General features: G+C 49.5%; 1 protein-coding gene across 15 annotated transcripts in view; it reads left to right on the top strand.

The window, feature by feature from the left end:
• Positions 1-21,939, top strand: part of MYH14 (myosin heavy chain 14) — an 86,615-nt gene that overhangs the window by 28,561 nt on the left and 36,115 nt on the right. For 6 of the 15 annotated variants that reach the window (XM_026014189.2, XM_026014188.2, XM_072758203.1 and 3 more), the window contains 12 exons: positions 1,932-2,027; positions 4,218-4,336; positions 5,578-5,730; positions 5,848-6,021; positions 6,345-6,518; positions 8,483-8,597; positions 12,101-12,288; positions 15,450-15,571; positions 17,189-17,258; positions 17,372-17,532; positions 18,619-18,727; positions 21,503-21,634. In XM_026014189.2, the coding sequence (XP_025869974.2) occupies positions 1,932-2,027; positions 4,218-4,336; positions 5,578-5,730; positions 5,848-6,021; positions 6,345-6,518; positions 8,483-8,597; positions 12,101-12,288; positions 15,450-15,571; positions 17,189-17,258; positions 17,372-17,532; positions 18,619-18,727; positions 21,503-21,634 (1,613 nt within the window). Of the gene's footprint in view, positions 1-1,931; positions 2,028-4,217; positions 4,337-5,577; positions 5,731-5,847; positions 6,022-6,344; positions 6,519-8,482; positions 8,598-10,447; positions 10,571-12,100; positions 12,289-15,449; positions 15,572-17,188; positions 17,259-17,371; positions 17,533-18,618; positions 18,728-21,502; positions 21,635-21,939 lie in introns of all 15 variants that reach the window. The other 9 variants (XM_026014182.2, XM_026014186.2, XM_026014184.2 and 6 more) reach the window with 2 other exon arrangements.

The following is a 21,939-nucleotide window of genomic DNA, read 5'->3' on the forward strand; positions in this document are numbered from 1 at the left end:
GTTGTGAGAATCGTTCTGGAATTTGTGGTTGATGGGGTAGCTGGGCATTTGCTCTTATCTGTAGGGTCACCATGAAAGCAGCAGATACAGACCCCACCAAGGAAGGCGTGTTGTATGGTCCACTCCAATGCCATGTGCCACTTTGCTGTCGGAGATGTTCTGAGATGATGCCCAAATCTTGATAAAATTCCAAACAAAACCAACCACAGTCTTTCCTCAGATTTTATAGTAACTACCCTCCTGTGTATTTTTTTTAAGATTTTATTTATTTATTTATTTATTTATTTATTTATTTATTTGAGAGAGAGATTGAGCAGGGGGAGGGAGAGAATCCCAAGCCGACTCTGTGCTGAGTGTGGAGCCCTATGCAGGGCTCAGCCTCATGACCCTGAGATCATGACCTGAGCTGAAACCAAGAGTTGGAGGCTTAACCAACTGAGCCACCCAAGTGCCCCCCACCCAAAATCCACTCTGTATGAAAACCAAACACAAAGCACTTGTGTTTATACATGAAACAGTTGGGATTCAAGTCAGATAATTACAGACCATTATTTCACGGACACAGATGTCCAGTGGGATGTTTAGGAGTCAGATGGGGTGTGGGCAGTTCATTGTGGTGTGGAGGGGCGTCTTCATCTGGGTCCCCACTTAGACCCTGTGATACCCAGAAAAACCGCACAAATTGCCCCATGGCTTCCATGTTTATGCCACCCAACCCCAGGAGTTCCTGAGATGTCTCTAAGGGCAGCTCTGTCCATTCTCCATCAGCTCTCTGAAAGCTCTGTGCTGACAAGCACTTAGAGTCCATCCTCTTTTGCGGTTTCTGCATTTGCGACTTCAGCTACTCGCTAGGTTTATCCGGAAACACCCAAACCAGTACTCCTGGTGCTTTTGTGATCATCATGTCATTCACATGGGGTGTGGAAAATTTGAATTGTTCAGCGCACATGCAGCTGAGGTTCACCAAAGTGGTGCTCTGCTTCCCGTCTCAGTTCAGTCCATAACCTGGTATCCTTTTTGCCCACCACTGAGTGCCACATTTTTCATATTTTTGTGCTTTTCTTATTGATGCCTTCACTGTCTAAACCCCGCCCCCCCAAAGCACTGTGCTTAGTGCTGGCTAGCATCCCTAAGTGCAAGAAGGTTGTAGTGTGCCTAGAGATTACTTAAAAATAAAATCTTAAAAAAAGGAATCTTTTCATATTGCCAAAGACCTTCTTCATTCATCTCCACACGTCCCTTTAAATCTTATGTGCATTGCTTTATAAAACGGACACAAGCAGACACCAAATGGTGCTAAAACAAACCTTGAATACAAAATACAGAATTTATCCATCTATTTTTATGTTTTAAGACCTGCCCCGTGTCACAGATGGATTTTAAGCGGAGGTGCAGTGGTGTAATTTGACATAGAGTTGGGGGGTTTTCTTAGAGGTTTTATTTATTTGAGAGAGAGAGAGAACACATGCAAGTGGGGGGAGGGGCAGAGAAAGAGGAGACTCTCAAGCGGACTCCACATTGAGGGTGGAGCCCAGTGCAGGGTTCGATCCTATGACCCTGAGATCATGACCTGAGCCAAAACCAAGAGTTGGATGCTTAACTGACTGAGCCACCCAGGTGCCCCTGATGTAGGGTTTTTAAGCTAGATTTCTTTCTTTCTTTTTTTTTTTTTTAATTTTTATTCATCCATGATAGTCACAGAGAGAGAGAGAGAGAGAGGCAGAGACACAGGCAGAGGGAGAAGCAGGCTCCATGCACTGGGAGCCCGACGTGGGATTCGATCCCGGGTCTCCAGGATCGCGCCTCGGGCCAAAGGCAGGCGCCAAACCGCTGCGCCACCCAGGGATCCCTTAAGCTAGATTTCTAAAGGGCTATTTAGGACCACGCATCAGGGTCCAGAGCCCCATGCCATTGCTCTCTCTGCCCCTTAGCCATGCTGCGGATGGTCTCTGCCGTTCTCCAGTTTGGCAACATCGTCCTGAAGAGAGAACGGAATAAGGATCAAGCCTCCATGCCTGACAACACAGGTATTCCATCTGGCCCACAGCCCACCTGCCTGACCCTGTGTTCCCCGTTCCCCTGGACAGAGCATCCCCCTCAGCACTCCCTACTCCCCAGCTGGGCATGCCTCCAAGCTGTGCTAATCCTTTACCAAAGTGTCACTTCCCACTCTTTTCCTGATTCTAAAAGGTGTCATCTCTGCCACAGGTTTGAACAATACCAGCATGCCAGAGATCCCTGGTCATCTTGGCCCCTCTGAGAAAATCACCATTAGTATTGGGCTTATCTCCCCTTGGCCTCTCTATTCTGCATATATATACTTTTTTTGTTTTTTTTGAAAGCAGAATTATAGTTGCTATTCCTTTTATTCTCAAACTGGAAATAGCTCTGCTTTATTATCATAAAATAATGCAAACTGAATGGGGGAAATATCTGGCAATACAAAGAAGTATAAAAGCAAGAAAATGACCCACAGTTATACTCCTGAGAGGTAATTACTGTAACATTTTGAGGGTAGTTCTCTCTGGGCTTTATTCTCTGTCCATATCAATGTGGAAATAATTGTCACAGAAGTGGGATCACGCTTTCACACTCTTTCCCCCTCAAGACAGCAAGAGCTTTTGTCCTGATTATAAAACCCTTTGGGCTCATTTTCAAAAGCTATATAACCACAGAAAATATGAGAAAAGGGGCCCCTCTCACCATGCTGTTGATCAGAGTATCATCTGTGGCACTTGGGGAGCTCTGTTCACACTCCCAGCAGGTGTGCTGTGCACACTCATTTATTCATCCAATCTATAAAGTTGGCATCAGACCTTGTAGACTGTTTTAAAATTTGCTTTTTCCCTTAGTGCACTGAGGGTAACTTTTCAAAGTTATTAACTCCAGCGCTACTGGGGTTTCTTCCTCTAGGGTCTGTGGGTAGAACCCTATGTCAGCAGAATTAATCTCCTGGGAAGTCCTGTATGTTTCATTCTTTGCATTTGCAAACAGTAATTGGAGACGCAGTCCATGGGCTTCACCAGCTGCCAGAGGACACAACAGAGGCTTTCGAATCCTACAGAAAACCATCCTGTGACTGGCAGCATAGTGCCCCACTGCACATTCCTGCTGTTTTTCAAGGCCACTTGTAGTTCTCAAATACTTTCCATATAATGCAGAGTCACCATAGAAAAATTGGAAACTGCAATTGCACCCAAAGGGGAAAAAAAAAGAGGAGAAATGTAAATGCTCATCACCTCACCTCTCAGAAATAATCTCTGTTTATTTATTTTGGTGTTTCTTCTTCTAAATGTTTTCTCTTCCTTTCAATTTTCTGCTGGAGCTGAGCATTTATAGTTTCCGTCTTCCCATTACGAGAGTGACAAGCAGGAAACAATTTCATAATCACCATTTTTTTAAATGCATTTTCCCCCTACCAAAAAATAAGGAAGAACAAGTCATTTTAACATATTTGTTTGGGGTTTGGTCTCTTACTCTAATAGCTTTTCCCCCAATATTTTATTAGGAAATTCGTAAACACACAGAAAAGTTGAAAGAATTTTATTGTAAACATCCAGCCAGCCATCACCTAGATTCTGCCCCTGACATTTTACTATCTTTGCTTTTTTTTTTTTAATCTTTGCTTTATTGCATATCTTTCCATGCACTCTTTGTCCACCCTCTTGTCTCGTGCATTTCAAAGTTGCACATTTCCATGCATTTCAAAGCGTATGCACGAGTCGTTCACATGTACATGCTTTGGCTTGTGTATGTATATCATTTACTGGTGTCTATTATTTGCTTACAGTTCTTTCTTTGATTTGAAGTGAAACATATCAGTCGTGAAATGCATACATCCTAAATGTACCATTTAATGAGTGTTAATAACTTTCAGTGACTGTGGAACACTTATTCAAATGGAGGATCCCTGACTCTATAACCAATCCCTAGTTGCTGGGCTTTCAGGTTGTTTCATTTTCCTCCATCATACACAAGGCTGTGATGAACATCGTCCTGGTCCAGTGTATGATCACCTCTGGGATTATTTATCCCATCTTGGAATCCCAGAGAGAGAAGTGTGGAGCCAGAGGACGTACACGCTTACAGAACCTGTAATGCGTCTGGTGGGAGAGGTGGGGCCCCTCGTCTGTTCCACCAGCAGTGGGGGCGGCCCCCACCCCTGTGCTCAGTGCCCCCTGCTGCTTCCCGGAGCTGATCAGACTCTTAACCCTCAGCTGCACAGAAGCTCTGCCGCCTCCTGGGAGTAGGGGTGACGGACTTCTCCCGAGCCCTGCTCACCCCCCGCATCAAAGTTGGCCGAGACTACGTGCAGAAAGCACAGACCAAGGAACAGGTAAGTGGGACGGGGGCAGGCAGGGTGCAGGGAGAGCCAGGCGCCAGGATCTGAGCCTGTAAGCAGCGTATGCTGGTTTTTCTCTCACTCAACAAACCGTTGCTGATTGTTCACTCCATTACCAGGTCTGGTTCTGATGCTAGGAATAAAAGTCATAATGGAAACAGAGACCATACCTTCATGGAGCTCAGGCCAAAACAGGAAACAGATCATAAAAGAAGATACATAAACAGTGAGGCCTTCTAGGAAGAAGAGGGTTCGTGTGGTCAGGAAAGTCCTCTATGAGGAGGTGATATTTGAATTAGACATAGATGGTTCAAAGCAGAGGAAAGAGTATGAGTGAGGGCCCTGGGGCCAGAACAGGTTTGGCAAATGGAGAATATCAAAGAGGTCAGTGAGGCTAGAGAGTAGAGGGGAGGATGCAGAAGGATGCAGAGAAGTCAGAAGGGACAGATCACGCAGGGCCTTAGGGGCTACAGTAAGGAGGTGAGTTTTATTCAGAGTGCAGCAGGAGACCAGTGAGGGTTTAAGCCAGGGAGCAACTTGATTCAGTTTACCTTTTATAAAGATTCCCTTGTCTATTGCATGGAGAACTGGATCCAGGGGGTACAGGGCTGGGCGGGGTGATGGGTAGGGAGACATAAGGAAGCTGCTGTCGTAGTCAGGCATGTGATGATGATGGTGGGAGTGGGGAGAAGTGAACCCATGCTAGAGGTTTTCCGAAGCCAGCTTTCGGGCAGAGGCCTCTGCCTGGCCCCAGGCTGGGCAATCCAACAAAGTACTAGGATAAAGAAGACACAGTGGGGGGACATGAGAGCCAGGTTCCACTCACAGTGGAGGTACTGTTGTTAGGATCCCTTTTACAAATGAAGGAACATGTTTATTCACATGCCTGAGGCCACAGAGCTTCTAAGGGGCAGAGCCAGGATTCAAATCCATGTTGTCAGGCTCCACAGTTCACTTTCTTAACTGTTAGGCTGCCGAAATTGGTCCAAGGGATGGGGGATGATTAACGAACTAATGTGCCCCCAAGCAATTCACACGCTGCCTGGCACATGGTAGGGCTCTGTACTGGTTGGCGTCATCATTAATGTCATCATTCTTGATGAACTGTGATGCCTCCCCCCCCACACACACCGGTGTCTCCTTGCAGGGGTGGGGGTGGGGGTAGGTCAGGCTGGGGATGTGGGGGCAGGGCCGGGCCCTCACCACGTGTCCTCACCATGTGCCCCGTGCCACAGGCTGACTTTGCACTGGAGGCCCTGGCCAAGGCCACCTATGAGCGCCTCTTCCGCTGGCTGGTCCTGCGCCTCAACCGGGCCCTGGACCGCAGTCCCCGCCAGGGCGCCTCTTTCCTGGGGATCCTGGACATCGCTGGCTTTGAGATCTTCCAGGTCTGTACTTGGTGCCAGGCTGGGGCTGGGAGGGCCCTGTCTCCTTCCCTCTGGTCTCTATCCCCCACCCCACTCCATCTCTGTCCCCTCTCTTACCTGTTCCCTCATCCCCTGCAGCTCAACTCCTTCGAGCAGCTCTGCATCAACTACACCAACGAGAAGCTGCAGCAGCTCTTCAACCACACCATGTTCATCCTGGAGCAGGAGGAGTACCAGCGCGAGGGCATCCCCTGGACCTTCCTCGACTTCGGCCTCGACCTGCAGCCCTGCATTGACCTCATTGAGCGGCCGGTGAGCCTGAGGGTCCCTCCCGCCTCCAACAGCCTTGAGACCTCGGTCAGGCTCCTGCCCAGCTGGGCCTCTGGCCTCCAAATCAGTTCATGACAGCATCTGCTTCACAGATGTGTGGCTGCTACATGGTTAGGCCCGAGGAATGTGCCTGCCACAGGGGTTGGCTTGAACCAAAGCTCTGATCAACGGCCATAAATGTGACTACTGTTCTCATGTTTGGTTGTTATGTCCGTGTGTCTCTTACAAGAGCTACAAGTGAGCAGCAACCTAAGTGTCCAGTATGTGGGGATCTGATGTGCTCTTCCCCTCCTGTTGATGGTTAGGCTAACCCCCCTGGGCTCCTGGCCCTGCTGGACGAGGAGTGCTGGTTCCCAAAGGCCACGGACAAGTCCTTTGTAGAGAAGGTGGCCCAGGAGCAAGGAAGCCATCCCAAGTTTCAGCGGCCAAGGAACCTGCGGGACCAGGCTGACTTCAGCGTCCTGCACTATGCGGGCAAGGTAGGGGGCTGGCTGGCCGTGGGACATGAAGGCAGGGGTGGAGACCCTTTGGCTACAATTGAGGGGAGAGTGGAGAGGAGACACAGGGGCCACCTGATGTCCACTGGGACGAGACACTGGCAGGGGCCGGGAAAGCCCAAGGAGGACTGAGGACTCTGTCTGATGAAGTCAGCAGGAGCTTCCTTACAGAAGGGATATTTACAGTAGGCTTGGAGGGGTGGATAGGAGTTCACTGGGAGAAGAATTATGTGCATTACATTCACTCATTCAGCAAAGATGTGCCTTTTGTGTGCTCAGCACAGGGCTGAGCACAGCTGGGGCCCTGTGCTGAACGTGGTTTTCGTCCTCACAAAGTTCTTGATCTGAGAGAGGGACAAACACAGGCCATTGGGATATAAGGCTGGAAGGGCAGCTAAGGGCAGCATCAAAGCCCGGAGGAGCAAGGCCAGGGGAGATTTCACAGAGGAGAGTAATGCTTGACCTGGAACTTAAATCAAGGGTTGCACACATTTTCTGTAAACAGTTTCAGCTTTATGGGCCAGTGTCTGCTGCAGCTTCTCACTTCTGCCATTGTAGCATGAGAGACACCCCAGGGAATACATAAATGGATACATTAGGGCGCCTGGGTGGCTCAGTCAGCTAAGTGTCTGCCTTCGGCACAGGTCATGATCTCAGGGTCCTGGGATTGAGTCCCATGTTGGGCTCCCTGCTCAGAGGAGAGTCTGCTTCTACTTCTCCCTCTGCCCCTCCCCCCATGAGTGCTCTCTCTCATGAATAAATAAAATCTTTTTTAAAAAGTGGATATGTAAATGAAGGCTATATTCCAACAAAACTTTATTTACAAAATAGTGGCAGGCAGGATTTGGCTCGTGGGCCATCGTTTGCTGATGCCTGGCCTAAGTGATGAGTAACATCCAGTGAAGGATGGGTGAAGGATGCGAAGGGCTGTCCTGGCAGAAGGAACAGCATACAGAGGCTGGGAGGCAGGAAACCCGTGTGCTCTGTGTCTAGCGCTCCCTTCCTCTTCCACACATCATCTAACACTCGCCGTGGGCCCAGCCCGGTGCTGTGAGTCAGACTCGAGCCCTGGCCTCAGGGAGCCATTGTCCGGTGAGGGGGGCACGTGTGTGGGGGATTGTGCCCATCAAGACTGTGACTCTGGGAGACTCAGAGCAAAGCCCTGAATACTCGGAAGGAGCCAGCCATGTGAAAAATCCACCATGAGGGAATCAGGCAGCAGGAATGGCAGGGGTAAAACTGTGAGGTAGAAATGAGCTTGCATATTTGAGGAACAGTGAGGAGGCCAGTGTGGCTGGAATAGAATGGATAAGGAAGAAGTGGTGGACGAGGTCCTGGAGGTGGGCATTGGACAGAGAAGGAAACTATAGGGAGAGGGGTCAGGTGCCTGGGTGGCTTAGTTGGTGGAGCATCTGCCTTCATCTCAGGGTCCTGGGATTGAGCCCCATTTTGGGCTCTCTGCTCAGCGGGGAGTCTGCTTGTCTCTCCCCCTCTGTGCTCTTTGTCTCTCTCTTGCTCACTCACTCTTACTCTCAAATAAATAAAATCTTTTAAAATATATATATTTATTTATTTATTCATGAAAGACACAGGAAGACAGAGACATGGGCAGAGAGAGAAGCAGGCTCCCTGTGGGGAGCCTGATGCTGGACTCAATCCCAGGACTACGAGATCATGACCTGAGCCAAAGGCAAATGGTCAACTGCTGGGCCACCCAGGCATCCCTCAAATATATAAAATCTTAAAAAAAAAGGGGGGGGGGGCAGGGGCGGGGACCATGCTGGTGGAGGTGCAGTTCTGGGTATAGACGCAAGGTGGCACTGATGCTCTCATCTCTGGTGAGCCCTGGAGCTGGCTGGCTGGGAGCTCCTGGGAGGTTCCTTGGGAAATTGGGAGACCTGGTGAAGCTGCAAGCTCACCACCTTCCTCTGCCCAACTTCACCCAGGTCGACTACAAGGCCAATGAGTGGCTGATGAAAAACATGGACCCTCTGAATGACAACGTCGCAGCCCTGCTTCACATGAGCACAGACAAGCTGACGGCAGAGATCTGGAAAGATGGTGAGGTCCAGCTTCCCCCTGTCCCTGGAGCTCTGTGCATCCCCTTTCCCAGCCCACAGTGTGAACACCTTTGTTCTAGAGGCTAAGTTCGGAATATAAGTTGTCTGCTCAGATGCAGAACGGATGTAGGCAAGCCAGATGGTCTCCTGATAGTGTTTCTAATCAGTGATTGGTTGGTTACTATCTTAAGCCAGCATCATACTCATGATAAAACATACTCCTTAATCAGAAACGAGAGGGTTCCCATGATCACCACTGCTGGGAAACAGGGTTTTGGCAATACTAGCCTCTGCAATCAGACTGGAAAAAGAAATAACTATATGAATATTATAAAGAAAGAGAAAAAGTTATTCATTGTAGATGTCAATATGGTCCCTAAGAAAGAAGAAATCAAGAGATTTGAATGAAAAAGAATTAATCACAAGAGAACTCAGCAGTCTGGTGTTTTTACAGATTAGTCAGTGTTGCAGCTTTGCTTTCTTTGTTCTCATAAAGTTCTCATCAAGGACCCAGGGAAGAAGAAAAGAACAACAGAGGAGATGTAATCTGGGAGAGCTTTCCTGCCCAATGGCCATCAGTCTTTTTGGAATGGTATTTCTGGGAGGCATAGGCAGAAAAGCCAAATGTCTCTGGAGTGAGACCTTGTAGCTTTCCAAGCCTTGTCTGTTAATCCCCATCTTTAGAGGAGAAACTGTTTTAACAACGAGTAAAACTAGCATCTTGGTTTGTCCCGATGCAAGACTTCCAGACTCTGTCAGTTTGCCTTAGCCTTTTATTGAAGTGAAAAGTGTAGTTGTAAGTGTGGCCCATGCAATTAGACAGGAGAACAAAATAAGCAAGATGTGTGGTTCCCAAATGAACTCACAGAACAGAAGGGTGTGAAGTGCCTTGATACTAGTGAGCTGATTTTAGACAGATTTGAGTTTGTGTCTTACATGATTTACACCTGAGGGATTGACAAGCAGTGTTTGACGTTCAGTAACAGAACTAGATTCTGCTATGAGAATCATCTCCTCAGCCCAAAAATCCCCCCCATCCCTAGCAACACACACATAGTTCTTCAAAATCTGTGTTCCCGTCATGGACACATCATGCCCCATACCCTTACTGGGCTCCTTCACATGCCCCATCTCATATGTGCCTGGCTGCCTAGGGGTTCCAAGAGACAAGTGGAAGCTGGGAGGCCTCTCAAGTCCTGGACTCGAACCTGGCACAGTGTTATGTCCTGCACGATTCTCCTGAACAAAGCAAGTTACCGCAGCTCAGATTCAAGGAGCTGCAAGTCCTTGAGGGTAGGACAGGAACGGGGGTGTCTTTTACGTATTAATCTCTATGACAGTCCTGAGCCCAGAGTTGGGTGCCCAGCATCTAGGTAATCCAAGGGGAAAGGCAGATGAGACAAGCTTCTTCTCAAGAGGCAAATACAACAAACTAGGTAGGAGTATCGTGTTAATCCTGGAGCTTCCTGGCAGCCAGGGCAAAAAGGGATACCTAGTAAAACAGATTCAATCTCTAGGGAGAGAGATTCCCACCCCCGCCCACCACCACCACCACCACCCCCTGCCCCCGGCATTAAATTTTCACAAAGGACACTTATCCTTTCCATCAACTTTTACGCCTTTTGTAGGTAGACACAAAAGTGAACGGGATAGTCTCCCTGGCTTTAGAAGTTCATGGCCAACAATGAAGTTTTCCCTCCTGCTCTGCCTTGTGCTATTGACTAATAACGCTCTCCTCTTTTTTTTTTCTGCCACCATCTCTCCCTTCATGCCTCCCCCCTTCTCCTGCTGCTCCCTTTGCATCTCCCGCCCCCATCTCTGCCTCTCCCCTCATCTGTCCTCACCCCCCAGAACACGGGGGCTTCCAGCAGTTCTCTTTCCTTGGCTCCCTCCCACCATCACCCCCAGGATCTTCAGGGAGGCACGGCTCTGCCATTTCTCCAACAGGGGGTGGGTGTTGCTGTGCACCGACGGGTGAGATTTGCTGGATGAGGAGGGTGGGCCTGTTGGACCAGATACCGAACACCTGTCCCCTCTCCTCCATATGGAGGACTGTTGCTCCACTTCTCCTTCCCTGTCGCCTCCCTCAGCAGTTTCCAGACTCTTGGTAGCAGCACACGTCTTCTAACTAAACTGCATGTGAAAGGACAAGCAACTGTGGCAATACCAGCTGGCGTTTACTGAGCACTTACTATGTGCTGCACACTGTGCAAAAGCCCATTTATGATTACTAACACTTGGAATCCTTTGAACAACCCAGTGAGTCAGGTGTTTGTGCTACTACCCCCATTATACAGACAAGGAGATTGAAGCACAGAGAGGTTACAGGGCCTGCCTGAGGTCACACAGCTAGTTAGGGACAGAGCTGGGATTTGAACCCAGGACACTAGGTCCCAGAGCCTCTGCTCTTATCTGTGCTGTAAGAACTTAATTATCGTTTTGATAATAGCTGGGAGCATGGTGGTAAGAGGGAGCATTGAATGTGGGAAGGAAGAGGCCAAGTGTGAGTCCTTACTGCATACCAGGCCCTGCCCTAAGTGAGGATTATCTGTTGGCTCCGATGACCCTTGCTATTGAGGATCCCAGGACATAAGAGTCTGCCCCTGCTGCACGTTCCTGAGAAAGCTGGCAGGTTTAAAACAGAATTGAGGTGAAGGAGTGGGTATTTCTCACTTGCTGGAATGACATCATCAAATGACAATATCAGACCTTGCTGGAAAAATGGTTCTTAGTGGATGCAGTCTCTGTCTTTTAAATACTGCACATAGGGGCTCAGTGGTTGAGCATCTGCCTTTGATTCAGGGCGTGCTCCCGGGGTCTTGGGATCGAGTCCCGCATCGGGCTCCCCACAGGGAGCCTGCTTCTCCCTCTGCCTATGTCTCTGTCTCTCTGTCTCTCCTTGTGTGTCTCTCTCATGAACAAATAAAATCTTTAAAAAATAGTAAAGCAATACTGCACACAAAAGCCAGGCTTTATTACATTTTTACTGGGACACTGTTTTAAGTTCCTAAAAATGCAACCGTGTTGTTTTCATTATCCCTGCTGCCCAATCTGTGCCTGTAAAGTGGGAATGATTCTTCTAGGCTTGTAAGTGAGCAGATGTATGTAAAGTGCTTTGAGTGGTGCCCGGCAGAGAGGAAGTGCTAGGTAAGCATATGCTGTCATCATCAGCATTTGCCCATAAGGAACGTGGAGATCATGTCCTTGAGAAGACAAGCAGTCACAGGCCAGGGTTCCAGAGGACTCACACTCCCCGGGTTCAAATCTTAGATGTGTAGTTTCTAAGCCGTGTGGCCTCAGGCACAGTCTTTCACCTTTCTGAGCCTCCTTTCTAAGTTTACACATCAGTCCAATGGGGCTGACGACACCTACCTTAATCAGTGTTTCATATGTAAAGTGCCAGGTCCTATAAATGATAAGACCCTTGAACTTTGACCAACCTAGTCTACTTACATCTGACCCCTGACCCTCTTCTTTCTCTACCTCTGTTTCCTCTGGCTGTAGTGGAGGGGATCGTGGGGCTGGAGCAGGTGAGCAGCCTTGGAGATGGCCCTCCGGGTGGTCGCCCCCGCCGGGGCATGTTCCGAACAGTAGGACAGCTCTACAAGGAGTCACTGAGCCGCCTTATGGCCACACTCAGCAACACCAACCCCAGCTTCGTTCGCTGTATCGTCCCCAACCATGAGAAGAGGGTAAGTGTCCAGCCTGGGGAGGGAGGCATCTCTGGCAGTGGGGAAAACCCTGGCCACTAAACTTGGCTGGAGACAGGCTCGCCTCTGACTGGCTGGGTGATCTTGAGCAAGTTGCTTTCCCACCCAGGCTCAGTGCTCTGTTAGGAAAATTCATTCATTCACAGGACTTAAATTTTATTGAGCACCTACTAAGGGCCGGGTATTGGGGATACTTTGGAGAGAAAAGCACAGCCAACTCCTAGTCTCATAGTCAAATGGGGAACACAGACATTCAACTGACCACCCACAATGAATGTCCAGTTGATTTTGTTGGGGTGGTAAGTATTACCTAAGGTTTAGTCTGGTCTGTGAAGTCAGGGAAGCCTCCCTGGAGGAGGTGGTGATTGAGCTCTGAAGGATAATGGTATGAAAGGTACAGAGGATGGAATGAAGGCTGTTGGGGCTAGAGGTGTCAAGTAGGGGTGGAGAGACCTTGCCTGGCTTCCCAGGCCACCAGAAGGTTTCCTTTTTAGGAAAATCAGAGTGGGCCCTGTAGAGAAGGGTCAACAAGGGTGGAAAATGAGGATGCAAAATAAGGTGCCCGAGGCATATCCTGTCCCCAGGAAACAGGAACTGTGGTTACTGGATGGGTGGATCTGTATGAGTGAAAGAGATGTCTGCAAATACCATATTTTATGAAATCTAAGACACATTTATTTCTCCCACTTTAGTATCTCTGAAGTTGGGGGCATGGCTTACAATCAATGGCCTGTCAGAGGTTAATTGATAGGAACTGAACTTTCTTTTTTTTTTTTTTTAAGATTTTATTTATTTATTCATGAGAGACCGAGAGAGAGAGGCAGAGGGAGAAGCAGGCTCCATGCAGTGAGCCCGATGTGGGACTCCATCCTAGGGCCCCAGGATCACGCCCTGGACTGAAGGTGGCACTAAACCACTGAGCCACCTGGGCTGCCTGGAACTTTTCTTTCTTATGGTATATAAAGTAACAGCATGTTTTGCAACTGATGGGGGTTTATATTTGATGAAATAACAAGATTCACTCATTTTTCCAAGGAGCCCTGGTTCTTTTTAGTTAATGGTGCTTAGAGTCTAAAATCTGACAAGTGTATATACATGCATGCACACGTGCATACACATGTCTTCAAGTATGTATACACACACGTTTTTTTCTTAAGTCATCTCTATGCTCAACGTGGGGCTGGAACTCACGATCCCAAGATCAAGAGTCACGTGCTCCTCCGACTGAGCCAGCCAGGTACCCCTGTATACACACGTTTATATCTCTATTTATTTCTAAGTATCCTTGCATATTGAAAACTATGAGTTCACACCAATGCGCCAAGTTCTGTCTCAGCGTCACAGAGTTCATCGTAACTTTCTCCTCCTGCAAATTCGTAACTCTTTTTGCGTGTGTGTGACAGTGAGAAACCTGGATCGTACAAAATACTACACATTTGGGACACCTGGGTGGCTCAGCAGCTGAGCACCTGCCTTTGGCTCAGGGAGTGATCCCAGGGTCCTGGGATCAAGTCCCATATCGCTCCCTGTGAGGAGCCTACTTCTCCCTCTGCCTCCTCTCTCTTTGTGTATCTCTCATGAATAAATAAATAAAATATTTTTTAAAAAGTGAAAATAACTTAAAATAAATACTACACATTTTTGTGTTTTCTCAGTCCCCTTTAATGTAATCCATCTCCTGGCCCTCCTGGGCATCTCCCCCACTCAAGCTTGCCCAGTATTTTATCAACAAATGGAATGACAGGAGAAAGAAAGAAAACAAAACATTAACGTGAGACCATCTTATATATTATTTCCAACTTACAGCTCTCCAGCTATTTCTTTGGGGCTGTTTTGATTATGAGACAGTCAACTGAGATGGCTTAAGCAAAAAATGAGAATTAGCATAAACTCACATAATTGAAATTCCATGGGTTGGGTTCAGTTACTGCTGGATCCAGGTGCTCAAATGGTGTGTCAGGGATCTTTTTCCTTTGCTTGGCTCTTCGTTATCTTCACTCTGAAGGAATCTCATTCTCTCTTTCTTTCTCTTACTCCCCTCGGGATGGCAAGGCAGCCCCCAGTAACTCCAAACTTTGGAGCCTACTTTAAAAAAAGAAAAGAAAGGGCAGCCGGAGTGGCTCGGCGGTTTAGCGCCGCCTTTAGCCCAGGGCCTGATCCTGGAGACCTGGGAATGAGTCCCGTGTTCCACTCCCTGCATGGAGCCTGCTTCTCCCTCTGCCTGTGTCTCTGCCTCTCTCTCTTTCTCTCTCTGTGTCTCTCATGAATAAATAAATAAAATCCTAAAAAAAAGAAAGAAAGAAAGAAAGAAAGAAAGAAAGAAAGAAAGAAAGAAAGAAAGAAAGAAAAAAAAAAAAACTGGGGATTATATTGCCCACTCTGGAGGCCTGGACAAGGCGAGAGTTGTTTTTTAGAATGTCCAGTTTGGGCAGCCCTGGTGGCGCAGCAGTTTAGTGCCACCTGCAGCCTGGGGACCCTGGATCGAGTCCCACATCGGGCTCCCTGCATGGAGCCTGCTTCTCCCTCTGCCTGTGCCTGTGCCTCTCTCTCTCTGTGTCTCTATGAGTAAATAAATAAAATCTTAAAAAAAAAAATAGAATGTCCAGTTTGAATTTTTGTACTATGTAGATTTTTTAGAAGCAATTAGAAAGAGAGAGAAAAGAAAGAAAGAAAGGAAAGAAAGAAAGAAAGAAAAAAGAAAAGAAAGAGAAAGAAAAAGGCAACAAAAGTTAGCTACTCTGAAATAATGATGTATGGGTTTTATTTATGCATCAGCTCCCCAGAGAGGCCTTTCCCCAGCTATCCTGTGTGCAAATTCAGCACTCCCACACCTCCCTGCTCTTTTCTCCTTAGCAATTACTTGTTTGTCCCACGTTGACTAATGATTGATTTCTTGACCTCATTTGTTGTCAGCCTCCTCCGCTGGACTCTGAGCTCCCCCAGGGTAGGCTTTTCGGTCTGGCAAGCAGTAGGTGCTCAGTAAATTACAGGTTGTCCCTATGAAATCGCCAGTGATTGCTCACCTGCCCAAAGCGCCGGTACTGGTCCCCCACCCCCCACCCCCAGCCCCCGCGGCTGCCCTCTGGTGCATGGCGCCCCCGTGTGGCCGCCGCGGACCCCGCCTGTCCGTCCCCTCTCCGCAGGCTGGCAAGCTGGAGCCTCGGCTGGTGCTGGACCAGCTGCGCTGCAACGGCGTCCTGGAGGGCATCCGGATCTGTCGCCAGGGCTTCCCCAACCGCATCCTCTTCCAGGAGTTCCGGCAGCGGTGAGTGCGATGCTGGGGGCGGGGCAGGGCTCCACTTTGGAAGCCCCCCCATGTCTGCATCCAGACAACCCCACTGCTACTTCTGAGGTCTGTGGAGTCAGTGGCCCGTTCCTTTAGTTCCTGTCTCAGCTTTCTCCTCTATGGGATGGGAGAGCAGTACCCTGCTCAGTGCGCTCCCACAAGAAAGATTGCCTGATGTAGCCATTCTAGTGGGGCCATCTGCATTTCTCTACAAAGGCCATATAGAATGGGATAGAACAGAAGATACCAGAGTTGAAGGAGCAAGTAATAGGGGCCCCTGGGTGCCTCAGTCCATTAAGCCTACGACTCTAGGTTTCAATTCAGGTCGTGATCCCAGGGTCATGAGATCTAGCAGTTGTGGGTCTGCGTACTAAATGTAGAGCCCTCGAGATTTTCTGTCTTCTTCTCCCTCTGCCCCCTCCACACACACAATGCGTGCTTTCTTTCTCTCTCTAAAAAAAAAAAAATTATTAACAAATCCAGTTCCTGGGGCGCCTGGGTGGCTCAGTCGGGTAAGCGTCTGCCTTTGGCTCAGGTCATAATCCCAGGGTCCTGGGATTGAGTCCCACATCACATTGGGCTCCATGCTTAGCCAGGAGCCTGCTTCTCCCTCTCCCTCTGCTCCTCCCCACTGCTTGTATACACACACACTTTCTCTGTCTCTCAAATAAATAAAAAATCATAATAAAAAATAAGTAAATAAATAAATAATCCAGTTCCTCAGTTGGCCAGGCCACGTCTCAAGGGCTCAGTAGCTACACGTGGCCAGTAGGTGCTCTGTTGGACAGGATAGGTCTGTTAGTTTGCTCCTCAAAGTATGTGGTCCCCAGAACCAGCAGCATGAGCATCACTCGGCAGCTCATAAGGCACATTTTCAGGCACCATGGCAGACTTACTGAATTAGAATCTGCGTTTTAACAACACCTCTGTTGATTGAGCAAGCCCAATACACACACACACACACACACACACGCACATTTCTCAATCACCAGTCATAAAATATGCCATATTAACATAGGACATGTATTATATATCTGATACACATGTATGTGTATATATATATATTTTATGTATAATATGCATTATGTTTTATGAAATGTCGGAATCCAGGGAAGGGCGCTCTGAGGACATACACACGTGTTTAGGAACTGTATCCTGTTTTATTCTCCTTTGTGCTTACACATCTGGAAGATGCTGCCGCACAGTGCTTTGCTCAGGGCCTGACAAATAATAAGTCTTCAAACACATTAGCTGTCATTTGCAGTCATTCTCACATTTCCACTCTGAGACATGACACACCTGTGTTCCACATCTCAAGGAGATGCGCTGGTGGGGCATCAGAACATTCATGATCAGCAGGTGCTAGTGTCCAGGGAGTGGCAGCTCCTGTGCTCAGTGCTGTCATTGGTGGTATTAAGGCTCTTAGCCCAGCATATGGTGCTCCATAAATGATCGAATGTTCACTCTTCTTACTGTTCATATCATCATCATCATCGTCATTATTGCTATTTGTCACTCTGAGCCCAGTGCCGGGCTACGGCAGGAGTTCAGTGACTGTGCCATAACTGTCCACCCACTCCTCCCCACCCCCGGCAGATACGAGATCCTGACGCCCAATGCCATCCCCAAGGGCTTTATGGATGGGAAACAGGCCTGTGAGAAGATGGTGAGTTTGGGGCAGAGCCTGGGGGTGCCAAGGTCTTAGGCAGTGGAAGAGGAGGGCTGGGACCTCCCTCTCATTGCCTTTTCTCTTCATCACTCCTCTCCCACCCCTCACAGATCCAGGCCCTAGAACTGGACCCCAACCTCTACCGTGTGGGACAGAGCAAGATCTTCTTCCGGGCAGGGGTCCTGGCCCAGCTGGAAGAGGAACGGGACCTGAAGGTCACAGACATCATCGTGTCCTTCCAGGCAGCTGCCCGGGGGTACCTAGCTCGCAGGTAAGGCACTGTGCTGTCTCCTGGGTCCCCTTGGCCAAGGCTGGGGGGAGGGGGCAGGGCAGGGTTGACCAGATGGCTCCAGGGTTCAAGGCCTCCAAGATGGTAGAAGGGCTGGGAAACAAACGCATGGAGGCACCAGATGCCCAGGCTTCTTGCTTCTACAGTCCCCGAGGGCCCTCATAGACCAGATTCAGTGTGAAGCAGAGCTAGGGACAGAGAAGAGGTAGGCTTGGCCATAGGGTGACGGACCATCCTGCTTCACTCAGGACTGGAGATTCCCCGGGATGCATGATTTTCAGTGCTAAAACAAAGCAAGCCCTGGGCAATGGGGGCATGGTGGTCGCCCTAATGGCCAGTGCCTCAAGGGACTCCACTCTGGTGGGGGAGACTGCACGGGCACAAAGTGTCACAGTCCTGGAGTGGGATGCACTTCGATGGGTCATACAAATGTAGTGTGGAGACCCCACAGCAGACCAGGACACCTCCAAGTCACACTTGATGACCAGAGAGACGAAGGATGGGGTAGGTGTTGCAGGCAGGAACAAGAGCTGGTACAAAGAACCAGTGATATGAGAGCCTCACAGTGTTTCAGGAATGCGAGAAGTTTGCAGAAGAGTCTTCTTCCCCTTTGAAATGGTCCAGAGGAAGGATCTGAGAATAAAGAACTCAAACACCAGGCTGCGCAGTGGGGACCTTATTCAGGGATGCTGGGCAGCCATGGGAGAGCCATGAGCAGGGGAGGAAGAGTGGGTGAGCTCTAGTGTAGAAAGACCCCTTGAGAGGTATGTTGGGGATGGACTGGAGGCAAGAGATTAGAGGTTGGGAGGTTGGGGTGAGGGTCCAGGTCGGGGAAGGGGAGGCCTAAACTAAGGTTGTGTGGACAGAGGGGAAGAGGCAGAGCAGAGAGTCAAGGGCAGAGGACTGACACATTATAAGCAACAAGATCTGCAAGTAATAGAAAGTGCTTGCACACAGTAGGCACTTAACAATGGTTGACTAATTGAAGGGAGCTTGGCTCTCTTGCTAAGGGGACAGGCTTAGAGGGGCCAAGCCTTTACTCTCCCACTTTTCCGTCTCCCCACCCAGAGCCTTCCAGAAGCGGCAGCAGCAGCAGAGCGCCCTGAGGGTGATGCAGAGGAACTGTGCTGCTTACCTCAAGCTGAGACACTGGCAGTGGTGGCGGCTCTTCATCAAGGTGAGGGCACCTGGGGAAGTGGCCTGAGCAGCAAGGAGACAGAACCTTGGGGCCAGGTCTGCTTGGGCAACTGGCTTTCTTTGTTTGGGCCTCAAGTTTCTGCATCTGTAAAATGGGACCAATCAGCCCAACCTTTGTTAGCCAGGATTTTTTGGTGTAACAAAAAACAAAAGAAAAAATCAGACTCAAACCAACATGGTTAAAAGATTCAGGACAGCTTCAGGAATGGATAGACCCAGGGCTGAGTCGGGGGTCCCAAAGACCCCCTCAGATTCAATGATTCACTAGAAGGACTCACAGAACTTGGAGAGTTTATTACAGTGAACAGATAGAGATTAAAGCCAGCAACAGAAAAAAGTGAGCAGAACAGAGCTCCAGAGAGACCAGGCAGAAGCTTCCAGTTGTCCTCCCAACATGGAGTCGGGTGGACAAGGCTTAATTCTTCCAGAAACAATGTGTGACAACACATACAGGCTGTTGCTTACCAGGGAAGCTCTCCCGAGTCTGTGTCCAAGCTTGTTTTTTGGGGGTCAGTTTCATAGATGTGGCTGACCCCCAAATGTGGTTGATTTCATTTAGTCTCCAGCACCTCCAGAGGTCAAGTTGATTATATGTGACTCAAAAGCCTGAGGTAACAAAGTCACTCTTACTAGAATATTCCAAGAGCTTGCAGATTATTTTCCAGGAGCCACCCAAGGGCCAGGCCTTTCTATGAAACATACAGGGTTTGGACAACCCAGGCCTACTTAATCAATCCTTTATTGCACAAGGACCCGAACAGTGATGTCAATTACCTGACATTCTGTGCCTCCCATTCGGCTTTCCTCCATGGTGATCACGTAGACTTTTACACGTGGGGCCCACTAACAGATTGAGTCTTGTCCCCCACTACCAGCTAGGCCAGCATGGTCTCCTCCTATCCCAGAGCTCCAGCCAGAGCCCAGCCAGACTTGACCTTCACCAGCTGGGGTCATGTGACCACCCCAGACTCCTCACAACAAATCAGATGAGCCAAGCTGGTGTCACATGCCTGCCCAGAGCCAAGGGGCAGGGCCAGGTCATCTGGCTGCCTGTGAGCATGGGGGCAGTGTGTTCCCCCAAAGAGAAATTGGGAGAGGAGTAAGGAAAATTGAAATTTGGAAGCAAAAATACCACAGCTCTTCAGTGTAATTCTGAATATATTATGTGAGCAGTCACCTACATGCTCTCAGTTAGTGTTAACTGAGCACCTACTATGTGCCAATGACTTTTTCGGGGATCCTGATGAAATGGTGAAATAAAAACCAAGTCGTTGGGCAGCCCCAGTGGCACAGTGGTTTGGCACTGCCTGCAGCCCCGAGTGTGATCCTGGAGACTCAGGATCGAGTCCCACGTCGGGCTCCCTGTGTGGAGCCTGCTTCTCCCTCTGCCTCTCTCTCTCTCTCTCTCTGTGAATAAATAAATAAAATCTTAAAAAAAAAAAAAAGTCGTACCCCATGTTGCCCACAGCCTAGAGCAGGCGTCGGCAAAGGGCGGCCTGGCCCAGCTGTCTGTCTTTGGAAAAGCCCATCGGTTACCATACTGTCTGTGGCTGTTTTTGCATTCCAGCAACTCTGTGGAGTAGTTTAAACAGAGACAGGGTGGCCTGCAAAGCCTCAGACATTTCCAAGCTGACCCTTTAGGAGAAAGCTTGCCTGCCCCGGGTCTTGGGGGTGGGAGTTGACTGATATCAGTGAATGAGTCTCTCACAGATAAAATATAAAATTATAGGGGTGCCTGGGTGGCTCAGTCGGTTAAGCATCTGCCTTTGGCTCAGGTCCTGGGTCCTGGGATTGAGCCCCACATAGGGCTCCCTGCTCAGCGGGGAGTCTGTTTCTCCCTCTCCCTCTGCCTGCTGCTCCATCTGCTTGTGCTCTAATAAGTAAAATCTTTAAAAAATATATATGTATATATATATAATTATAGCTGTGATAAATGCATTGCGGTAGGGCAGAGGAGAATACAATACACTAGATAAAGAACTGAGTAGAATCAAGAAGAACCAAAGAGAAGGCAGGGGGATGGAAATGATCAAAGGAGACCCCATTCAGCAAGGGGGAGGGTGGTTCTGTGAGCCTGTCGTTTCAGTTGATTATGTGTGTGTGGCACCTGTCCCCCCCCCACCGGAATCCGTGTAAAGTGCATCTATCACCCTGGATCTGCGAGTCGGGAACTTTGAGAGACATTGTGCTACAGAATGGTGACGCTGATGTCTCTTGTCCACCAGGGTTAGTTTAGCAAGGAAGGAACACGTTAATACCGCTGGCCTTGTGCCTCTGACTGTTCTAGGCTTTTCACTAGTGTCAGCTCATTCACCCGTTGTGAAAAACCCTGGGCAGCAGGGGCTGCTCCCATCCCCTTTTGTTTTTTTGTTTTTAAACAGCATGTGTGTTTTTTTTTTTTAAGATTTTATTTATTTATTCATGAGAGAGAGGGAGAGGGAGGGAGAGAGAGAGGGGCTCGGAGACACAGGCAGAGAGAGAAGCAGGCTCCATGCAGGGAGCCTGACTTGAGACTCAATCCCGGGTCTCTAGGATCAGGCCCTGGGCTGAAGGCGGCGCTAAACCGCCGAGCCACCCGGGCTGCCCTCCCATCCCCTTTTGATAGATGAGGACGCTAATGTGCTTGCCGGAGGCCACGCGCTCATGGGTGGCGGAGCTGCCGCTGGAACCCAGGAATGGGGCCTGCTCAGAGTGGGTGCTTACTCAGCTCCTTGGCCAGGGGAAGCCAGCCATTCTCACCTTTACCTCCCCCTAGGTGAAGCCGCTGCTGCAGGTGACGCGGCAGGATGAGGTGCTACAGGCGCGGGCCCAGGAGCTACAGAAAGTTCAGGAGCTGCAGCAGCAGAGCGCCCGCGAGGTGGGCGAGCTCCAGGGCCGCCTGGCGCAGGTAAGGGGCGGGGCTGCGGTGGGGGGCGGCCCGTGGGTGGGGCCAGGGTGTGGGGGCGGGGCTCCCGGCGGAGCCCTGAGCGCCGTGGAGGGAGGAGTTAGGGTGAGGGCAGAGCTCAGGTGTGCCGGGGCCCAGTGAGGGCGGGGCCATAGGTGGAGCCAGGGCTTGGGGGCGGGGCTGTGGATGGGGCGGGGCTCCCGGCAGAGCCTGGAGCGCCCCGGGAGTGTAGGGGAAAGGGTTAGGGTGGGGGCAGAGCTCAGGTGTGCTGGTGCCAGTGAGGGCTGAAACCCTGTGGTGCTGGGGGG

Source organism: Vulpes vulpes, chromosome 1 (assembly GCF_048418805.1).
Source record: "Vulpes vulpes isolate BD-2025 chromosome 1, VulVul3, whole genome shotgun sequence".
NCBI lineage: Eukaryota > Metazoa > Chordata > Mammalia > Carnivora > Canidae > Vulpes > Vulpes vulpes.